General features: G+C 38.0%; 1 protein-coding gene across 1 annotated transcript; it reads left to right on the forward strand.

Annotated features, from left to right (window-relative positions):
* Positions 1-77: 77 nt before the first annotated feature.
* LOC133722673 (uncharacterized) lies at positions 78-9,913 on the forward strand. The gene is made up of 36 exons (XM_062149544.1): positions 78-1,176; positions 1,707-1,769; positions 1,855-1,944; positions 2,037-2,096; positions 2,510-2,575; positions 2,672-2,737; positions 2,858-2,933; positions 3,028-3,092; positions 3,180-3,271; positions 3,362-3,440; positions 3,518-3,602; positions 3,691-3,734; positions 3,830-3,892; positions 3,972-4,031; positions 4,107-4,160; positions 4,342-4,401; positions 4,516-4,630; positions 4,718-4,831; positions 6,027-6,094; positions 6,209-6,403; positions 6,627-6,689; positions 6,771-6,860; positions 6,964-7,023; positions 7,432-7,497; positions 7,601-7,666; positions 7,756-7,831; positions 7,922-7,986; positions 8,088-8,180; positions 8,284-8,361; positions 8,450-8,534; positions 8,626-8,669; positions 8,759-8,821; positions 8,898-8,957; positions 9,003-9,254; positions 9,366-9,480; positions 9,561-9,913. The coding sequence occupies exons 1-36, from the start codon at positions 1,012-1,014 to the stop codon at positions 9,680-9,682; spliced, it is 3,078 nt and encodes a 1,025-aa protein (XP_062005528.1). The 5' UTR covers positions 78-1,011; the 3' UTR covers positions 9,683-9,913.
* Positions 9,914-10,354: the final 441 nt, after the last annotated feature.

The following is a 10,354-nucleotide window of genomic DNA, read 5'->3' on the forward strand; positions in this document are numbered from 1 at the left end:
ACAGTTTAGGAACCAAAACCCATTATACAGTCTTACTAAACACTAATCTCTTCCCAGGAACCGAAACATTAGTGAACTCGCAACTGTTCAGCCTCCTGTTGAAAAAAGTAGAACAAGTCATACAAGAACAGGGAAAGCCATAAACTTTATTGCTCAAATGTTAAAAAGCCATAAACTTGGCAGACCTTCATGTTTAGAAAATACCACTACCAACTTTGTATGCAACTAGGGCATTCTACTCAGATTTTAAGCCTTCTCAGCTTCAACATCTAAGATCAAGCACCCAGAACACTAATATTAACAATGCTAAACAATACTGAAAGGAAAGAGATGAAGAACATGATGCTACCGTTCTGGAAAACAGGGGGAGTCAGAAAAATGGGGAAAGGGAGGAGTCAGAGGAAATCAGAAGATTATAATGAAATCGGTAAGAGAGAGAGAGAGAGAGATGGGTTCATCATATCATGGAGAAGATGATCTTAACTTTTTACTCTTACCGACTCCATTAAAGTATTAAACCTACCAACTTGCTCTAATAAGCTCTTTCTCCCTTTCCCCAGTTCTCTCTCACTTTGATATCTGGTCGGCTCAATACCCAACAATGATGGAAACCTCATCTATTTATATGCTGAGAGACAGGTGAGTATAGGGTTTTGGGAACCATGCCTCACGTGTTTCATACCGGTGGGACGCTCCAATTTCATCAAACCCGACCCTCCTGAACACTGGTCCAAAGTTCACTTGCTTATTATTAACTTTTCTACAAAACAACTAAAAGGCACTGAATAGAAGAGTCTCTAGGCAAACAGATCCTATCTGAGAGAGAGAGAGAGAGAGAGAACCCATGTGGGACTTTGGCCTGCCAATCTTATGGGTCCAACTGTAAGTCAACAAGTCTTGGACCACAATGCTACTCTACCCTACTGTTCACATAAACCCCAAACACTATTGGTTTTTCTCACAACCTTCTCATTGTTTTCCTGAAGAAAGTGAGGGAGGGGCAGAGAAACCATGGAAGAAGGGTTACTACTAATGTCAGAGTCAAGGTCCAATATTAATGGAGCTTCAGGTGATTGCAGTGACGTCATGAACCCAAGTGGGTCCTCCTCAGCCACCCCTGTTGTGGTCCTGAGCACATTGGTGGCTCTCTGTGGTGCCTCTGGCTATGGCTGTGCTGTAAGTCACTCTCATTCACATTGTAAAGTAAACATCTTTATCATTTGGGACTTTTCTGGTTTTTTTCTTTTTTCAGAATGAAATAATTTGTATTAAGGAGCAATCTTGATAGATACATCATAAATGAGTACATTGGAGAGGTATTGTGGTCCATCTTCAACCCAAACTTGATATGCAGGAAACAAAAGCGCTTTCTTAGTTAACATATTTGCTGCGTGATTGCTTTTCCTAGGGTTATGTGTACAAATGTTTACCGTCTTTGATAATTCAACTCCAAATTTATCATATGTTAAGAAAATAATACAGTGAAAAATCAAAGTAAGAAAGAAGGAAGATATGAGAAGTGTTAATACTGATAGCACTGATCGATTGTTGATGTTTTATACTTTTATCTGCCTTGCTGCATCAAAGTGTTTTATACTTTTATCTGCTTTGTTGATTAAATACTAAGAAAATCAGGAGATAAAATAGTGGAGAAGACCCTTTTGTTCAAGCATTGGACTCAAGTATGCAATGACAATGTTTTGTAGATAGGATATTCATCCTCTGCTGAATCAGGAATTCTGGAAGACTTGGGCCTTACTGTTGCAGAAGTGAGTACTAAAATTTCAATCTTTTTTTTAATTTTTTAATTTTTTGGCTGCTTGGCATATGATAGACTTTATTTTGATCATTCAGTACTCAGTTTTTGGTTCAATAATGACAATTGGAGGAATGATGGGTGCAGTAATAAATGGGAAGATAACCGATCTTATTGGTCGTAGAGGTGTAAGTCATTGCATTACTTTTTATAATTGGGGATACTAAAGACTTGAATCATAAAATCTGCTTGCTCTTTTCCTTGTGTGTTTATCAAGCAGACAATGTGGCTGTCTGAAACATTCAGTGTTGCAGGATGGCTCACCATAGCATTTGCACAGGTTTCTTCTCTTTCCCATCTCCAAAAGGATGTTCAAATTTATGTTTCAACCAAAAAAAAATGTTGATTTAAGCTTATAGAAACAGCTTGGAATAGATTGATTTAGAAGTGATTTTCAAATATAAGCGAGATTGAAATTAAACTTCTGAATACATTGTACACCTATATGGCCATTTTCTCATTTGTACTTGAAGATCAAAAGAAATCTGCAATATGATGCATTGGAACATATTGTGGTAACAGTTTAAAATTCGTTTGCAGGTTCCAACAGATACTAAGAATGTTGATGTTGATTGTCAAAGATTGCTACAAAACAAGTCAAGAACAAAGAATTTTCCTTCCTTTTTCTTGGCTTCTTTTGGTTTTCTCCCATTTCTTGGTTCAATCAGTAGCTGAGTTAAATACTTGATGCAGAATGCTTGGTGGCTTGATTTAGGACGGTTGTCAGTGGGATTCGGCGTTGGTCTAATTTGCTACGTGGTAATGAGAAATTTGCAATATATTCGGCTTTCTAAGTTTTTATATCAGTATAACATCAATAGAACATATAACAATCAAAATAATATTGATAAACAGGTACCTGTATACATAGCAGAAATAACACCCAAGGATCTTAGAGGAAGATTTACTTCAGCTACTCAGGTATTATCATAATTAAAATAGTAAATATCAAATGAAGTTGATGAACTGACAACTTACTCTCTGTGCTTCCCATCTTACTTACCCTGTCTCTAATTTCTTGCCTAACTTTCAAGTGCACAGTTGATGTGTAGTTGCGGCTTAGCACTAGCCTTTTTCCTTGGAAATGTCATAAGCTGGCGGACCTTGGCAGTTATCGGTAAATCATCAGTCAGTCCTGCCATGAATAAATTGATTCTTAATTTGATTAAAAATCGAATCCAGTACTTAATACTAGTTATCTTTGTACTCAGGTGCCATTCCATCTCTTGTACACATTATAGGCCTATTTTTTATTCCAGAGTCTCCAAGGTGGTTGGTGAGTCCAATTCAATAGTCCATCACAAATTTTAATCTGAAGAGCTGGTGATATTTTCAAGTAGATTGATACAGTACTTTTCTGCAGGCCAAAATTGGTAGGCACAAGGAATTTGAAGCGGCTCTTCAGCGACTGAGAGGAAAGCATGCCGACATATCTCAAGAAGCAGCTGAAATAATGTTAACCTTTCCTGATTCTGACGTTGGCTTATTGTGAAAAATTTACTGTTTGGTAGTCATGAAATAAGAGTAGCCTTTTACATTCTTGCAGCATTATACAGAAATGTTTCAGCAGCAGTCAGAAAAAGTTCTAGACTTGTTCCAAAAGAGATATGCTTACTCACTCATTGTAAGCTGCCTCAAGGAATATAAATATACTAGTGTTTCAATTCTCTTTTCATGATCTGGACGCATGAATGTGCTTAGGTTGGAGTTGGGCTCTTGTCACTGCAACCATTTGTGGGTGCCAATGCAGTATCATATTATGCAAGTTCTATATTTGTAGATGCAGGTAAATCAAAAGCTCTCTAAGTTTGGGTCATAATCTTATACTCAAATGTAATATAACAGAATATATGATAACATCCATTTTCTTTCAGGTTTTTCAAGTACCATTGGGACTATATCATTGTCTCTCATTGGGGTAAATATATAAGTTTCACAACCGCAAATGGATAGAGAGTTGTGTTTGATGCATCATATCTTAAGACTCAAATATTTGAACATGTTCTTTCACAGATTCCTGGTGTTGCGTTGAGTGTGCTCTTAACAGACAAAGTCGGAAGACGACCACTTCTACTGGTGAGAAGGGGAAACTTTATCCCAACTATATGGTGTTGAATATATATAAGTTCCCGGTGAAGTGACCAAATGTTTGCAGATTTCTGCTGGCGGATTGTGCTTGAGTACCCTTCTTGTGGGTTTGGCATTCTTCTTTCAGGTTTCACCTCAAACTATCTTTGATACTCTTCGATCTGTTTGCTTCATAAAACACTGATCACTCTGAGCTTTGCAGGACATCAACTTCTGGAAGGAGCTCACTCCTATTTTGGTGTACATCGGCTTATTGGTAAGTACACTCTAACCAAATGATAACTTGACAAGCATTCCCTTTCCTCTCCTGCTCTGTCACGCTTTTCAACCTTGAACCAATTCCGAATTGGTAACAATATTTCACGACTTCAAGCATATTATCAACTTTGCCTGAGGCTTACCATTTGCAATCTATAACAGACCATATTCTTTCTCAGGGTCAAAGCCTATCATACACAACAGGCATGGCAGGATTACCCTGGGTTATTATGTCAGAGGTGAGTAACTTTATTGTTCGCGAGCTACGTGTACTTTCACAGTTTAATGTCTTTCGAAAGTTAAGAGATGAATAACAAAGTTTCATAACAAAGTTTGAATCATTTCAATTTCAGATATTCCCCATAAACGTTAAGGGTACAGCTGGAAGCCTGTTGAGTTTGGTGAATTGGTCCTGTTCTTGGATAGTAACATACACCATCAATTTCATGATGGAATGGAGCTCAGAAGGTACGTCGATTTCGTTCTTTATACCTTTCCCTCTTTCTTGCTCCCTTGTGTGACTATTAATAATCGGTTTCAACACTGCTACTTCAGGAACATTTTTCTTCTTCTCAGCCATTTCCGGCTTCACAGTTCTGTTCGTAGCAAAGCTAGTGCCAGAGACCAGGGGGCGAACCCTAGAAGAAATACAAGCATCAATGGCCCATTTTCTCTGACAATAAGATGAAATATATCTCCATTGCATCCATGAAAGAAGATCCAGCTTTTTTTTTCAACCAGAGGCCGTCTTACCCAGATGATCACTTCCTGGTATAATGGGCAAATTCTCATCACTTGGCACCACTTTCTTGTATGGTATAATGATAGAAAAGAAAGTTACACTTGCAAATATGGGACTCCATTATCATGGATTTGCACCACCCAATTTGGGTTGCTATATTGCTTCTTTTGTTCTTTCATTCCAAGTACATAGACCTTACAAGAATATGAATTTCATGACCAGGCTAACAGTTTAGGAACCAAAACCCATTATACAATCTTACTAAACACTAATGTATTCCCAGGAACCGAAACATTAGTGAACTCGAAACTGTTCAGTCTCCTGTTGAAAAAAGTAAAACAAGTCATACAAGAACAGTGAAAGCCATAAACTTCATTGCTCAAATGTTAAAAAGCCATAAACTTGGCACATCTTCATGTTCAGAAAGTACCAACAAGGGTATTCTACTCAGATTTCAAGCTTGTCACACACTTTTCAGATCTCTTTTCAGCTTCAACATCTAAGATCAAGCACCCAGAACACTTATACTAACAATGCCATACAATACTAAAAAGAAAGAGATGAAGAACATGATGCCACCGGTTCTGGCAAACAAGAGGAGTCAGAAAAATGGGGAAAGGGAGGAGCCAGAGGAAATCAGAAGATTTTAATGAAATCGGTAAGAGAGAGAGAGATGGGTTCATCATATCATGGAGAAGATGAACTGAACTTTTTACTCTTACCAACTCCATTAAACCTACCAACTTGCTCTAACAAGCTCTGTCTCCCTTTCCCCAGTTCTCTCTTTCACTTTCATATCTGGTCGGCTCAAAACACAACAATCATGGAAACTTCATCTATTTATATACTGGGAGACAGGGGAGTCTTGGTTCCCAAAACCCTACTCCTCACGTGTTACACCCGTGGGCTGCTCCAAATTCATCAAACCCGACCCGCCACTGGTCCAAACTGAAAGTTCCGTTTACTCACTCATATTGTGATAATCGGGTAATGAGTATTTTCGTCATTTCAAGTGGGTCACACACATTATCAAGTTAAAATATTGAGTTGAAATAATGAAAATAATGATCGCTTGAGCGACAAATGATGACAAGTTTGGACAAAAACCGTGTGATCTTTCAGACTTAGAATTGGAAGACTCTATCGGAAGATCAGGTGGAGATGAAGCTGGTGGCAATGTGGCCATGGAGGTTGTTGGGATTCCATTACCATGTGTCTAAGAGTTTTGAGTTTCTAACGATTCACGACTAATTAAAAAGAAACTTGAGCACAATACGTGCATGCTACTCTACTCTACTGTCCAGATCCATATTTCTCTCGTTATAAAACACTATTGCACTCCCACTCTTCTTACTCATCTCCTTCTGATGGACAGAGAAGCCATGGAAGAGGGGCTACTAGCTCTATCAGGGTCAAAGTCCAATATCAATGGAGCTTCAGGTGTTGTGGTTCTGAGCACATTGGTCGCTCTCTGTGGTTCCTTCGGCTATGGCTGTGCTGTAAGTCATTCTCATTCACATTTCAAATTCTGCATTTTTCTACCAATGATCCATCACCATATGTTAGGATGAAAGGAGAGTCAGTGTAATGATAAGTATGCTCTGCTGCATCAAGTTGTTGGTATAGGTTAAATGCGCCATACACGAAGTTAGAAGATACAATAGTGTAAATTACATTTTTGTTTAAGCATTGGTCCTAAAGCACAATAACAATGTTTTGTAGATAGGATACTCATCATCTGCTGAGTCAGGAATTGTGGAAGACTTGGGCCTTACTGTTGCAGCAGTAAGTACTAGTACTTTCGGATTTTTTTTTTCTTTTTCTTTTGTTCTTTGCATTTGATGGACTTTCTTGTGATCAATTCAGTACTCAATTTTCGGTTCAACAATGACGATTGGAGGAATGATTGGTGCATTAGTAAATGGGACGATAACGGATCTCGTTGGTCGCAGAGGTGTAAGTTTTTCAATATACTCTTTAACTCTGGGCCTGCTGAAGATTGTTAAATGTAAAATCTGAAATTTTCTTGTTCTTTTCCTTGTATGTGTTGATCAAGCAGACAATGTGGTTTTCTGAAATATTCAGTGCTGCAGGGTGGCTCACTATAGCATTTGCACAGGTTCTTCTCTCTTTCCTATCTCTGTATGTATGCACAGTTAATATGTTCAAATTTACATTTCACCCAAAGGATTGATTTAGAAGTATTTTCACAGATAAGTTTTTAGATTGGACTGAAACTTCTGAATACATTGTAGTCTTGGAGACCTATATGGTTGTTTTCTCATTCGTACTTGACGATTCAAAATAAAACTAAAATACAGTGCGTTGGAAAATATTGTGGTCACAGTTGTAGTAAAAGTACAGTGCGTTGGCAAGTTCCAACTGATACTAAAAATGTTCAGATGAAGATTGTCAATGATTGCTAGGAAAAAGTCAAAGGCATTTTTCCCTCTTTTTTCGTAGTTTCTTTTGGTTTTCTCTCATTTCTTGGTTCAATCAGTGTAGCTGAGTTAAATGCTTGATGCAGAATGCTTGGTGCCTGGATTTAGGACGGTTGTCGGTGGGATTTGGTGTCGGTATAACTTGCTACGTGGTAACTACAATTTCGCAATATATTCTGCTTATTACTTTGGTTTGTAATTGATGTGTAGAAGTGTAGAACACATGTTATGATCAAAAATCTTTTTCAAAAATAGGTACCTGTGTACATAGCAGAAATAACACCTACTGATCTTAGAGGAAGGTTTACTTCAGCTACTCAGGTATTATCATAATATAAATCATTGTAAATGTGAGATGAACTGCCAGCTTATTATTCTCTAATTTCTAGCCTAACTTTCATTAACTGCAGTTGATGCTTTGCTGCGGCGTAGCACTAATATATTTCCTTGGAAATGTCATAACCTGGCGGACCTTGGCTTTAGTCGGTAAGTCATCTGTTCCTCCTACCTGGAATAAATTTGATCATTTGCATCAAATTTGAATCTAGCAGTCAATATAGTTTACTTTGTATTCAGGTGCTATTCCATCTCTTGTACACATAATAGGTCTATTTTTCATTCCAGAGTCTCCAAGGTGGCTGGTGAGTCCAATTCTATAGTTGATCACAAATATTCCTTATAAATGGCTGGAGAAATTTTTAACTAGAGTGCTCAAGTAGATTGATACAGTACTTGTTTGCAGGCCAAAGTTGGTAGGCAAAAAGACTTTGAAGCGACTCTTCAGCGTCTTAGAGGAAAGAACACTGACACATCTCAAGAAGCAGCTGAAATCATGGTAACCTTCCACATTCCAACTTCAGGTTTTTTTATTTTTTATTTTTTAATATTGTACTGTTTGGTAGCCATGAAATAAAATGAAGCTTTTACCATTGTTGTAGGATTATACAGAAATGTTTCAGCAGCACTCGGACAGAGTCCTGGACTTGTTCCAAAAGAGATATGCTCACTCACTCGTTGTAAGTTGGCTCAAAGGAATATAATCATTCTATTTCTAGCGTTCCACTTTCACTTTTCATGATTTGTACACGTTCTTGAATTGCTTAGATTGGAGTTGGGCTCATGTCACTGCAACAATTCGGGGGTACCAATGCAGTAGCATATTATGCAAGTTCTATATTTGTAGATGCAGGTAAATCATAAGCTCCCTTAGTTTGAGTCATAAGCATAATACATAAATGCAATATAACAGAATCTATGATGCTGGATCCATTTTCTTTCAGGTTTTTCAAGTAGCATTGGGACTATATCATTGGCTATCATTGGGGTAAAGATATAAGCTTCACAACTCCAAGTGAACAGAGACTTGTAATTGAGACAATCATATCTAAAAGTTTTGGATGTTTTCTTTCACAGATACCTGGTGTTACATCGAGTGTGCTCTTAACAGACAAAGTTGGAAGACGACCACTTCTAATGGTGAGATTGGCAAATTTATCTCAGCTGTGGTGTTGAATATCAATAAGTTCGCAGTGAAGTGACCGAATGTTTGCAGGTTTCTGCTGGCGGATTGTGCTTGAGTGCCTTTCTTGTGGGTTTGGCATTCAGCTTTCAGGTTTCACCCCGAACTATATTTTGATACTATTCTTCTGTTTTCTTGTTTGAATCATATTCAACTGATCATACTTTGAGCTTGACAGGAACTCAACCTGTGGAAGGAGGTCACTCCCATTTTGGTGTACATTGGCTTGTTGGTAAGTACATTTCTAACCACATGACAAGCATTCCCTTTGGTTCTATTTCGGTCATATCTTTCGATCTAAAACACATCTTCAAATGTTCTCTCTCTCAGGCTCAAAGTGTATCATACACAACTGGCATGGCAGGATTACCCTGGGTTATTATGTCAGAGGTGGGTATCGTTATTGTTCATGAGCTTCGTGTGCTTTTTGTTGATGTCTTCCGAAAGTTAACAGATCAAGAATAAATTCTCATAACAAAGTTGGAATAATTTCCTTTTCAGATATTCCCTATAAACGTTAAAGGTTCAGCTGGAAGCTTGCTGAGTTTGGTGAACTGGTCTTGTGCTTGGATAGTGACAATCACCTTCAATTACATGATGCAATGGAGCTCAGCAGGTATTTCTATTTTGTTCTTCAATTAGTTCTTGCTCCTTGTGTAAACTGATAGTAATTGGTGTCGGACTATACTGCTTCAGGAACATTCTTATTCTTCTCAACCATTTGCGGCTTAACACTTCTGTTCGTAGCAAAGCTAGTGCCAGAGACAAAGGGGCGAACCCTAGAAGAAATACAAGCATCAATGGCAACAATAAGATAAATAATGTCTCCATTCCATCTATAAAGGATGATTCATCTTTTATTTTTCCTTATTGAATCCAAAGGCTAGCTTATTTCCATTATAGTTAGCCTACTGGCAACCATTCAGTCTCCTACTGAAAAAAGGAAAGCAGACCATACAAGATTAGTGAGAAAGCCATAAACTTGGCACATCTTCATGATCAGAACTTAGTAACTTTCTATGCAACTAGATTTCAAGCCTTTTACAACCTTTTCAGATGACTTTTTAGCTTCAACATCTAAGATCAAACATCCAGAACACTTATAATAACAATGATAGACAATATTGAAAAGAAAGTGATGAAAAAGACAATGCTTCCAGTTGTGAAAAACAGGGGAGTCAGAAAAATGGGGAAGAGGAGGAGCCAGAGGAAACCAAAAGAATTTAATGAAATCGTTAAGAGATATGATCTGAATCTCTGTTCGATGATATGAACATATTGAATCGATGACTCGCTCTCACCGACTCCATTAAAACCATCAACTTGCTCCAAGCTCTTTCTCCCTTTCCCCAATTCTCTTCTGGTCGGCTAAAAGCACAACAGTGATGGGTAGTCCCCCCCCCCCCCCCCATCTATTTATATACTCACAGAGGATAGGCTCTGACTCCAAACCAAACAAAGCCTAAAACAAGCCATTTTGTTTGCCCATC

Source organism: Rosa rugosa, chromosome 7 (assembly GCF_958449725.1).
Source record: "Rosa rugosa chromosome 7, drRosRugo1.1, whole genome shotgun sequence".
Classification (NCBI taxonomy): domain Eukaryota; kingdom Viridiplantae; phylum Streptophyta; class Magnoliopsida; order Rosales; family Rosaceae; genus Rosa; species Rosa rugosa.

Coding starts and splice junctions, on each gene's coding strand:
- LOC133722673 (XM_062149544.1), top strand. CDS start 1,012: ATGGAAGAAGGGTTACTACTAATGTCAGAGTCAAGGTCCAATATTAAT. Junction 7,667..7,755: donor GGTTTACTTCAGCTACTCAG/GTATTATCATAA, acceptor CATTAACTGCAG/TTGATGCTTTGCTGCGGCGT. Junction 7,987..8,087: donor CAGAGTCTCCAAGGTGGCTG/GTGAGTCCAATT, acceptor ACTTGTTTGCAG/GCCAAAGTTGGTAGGCAAAA.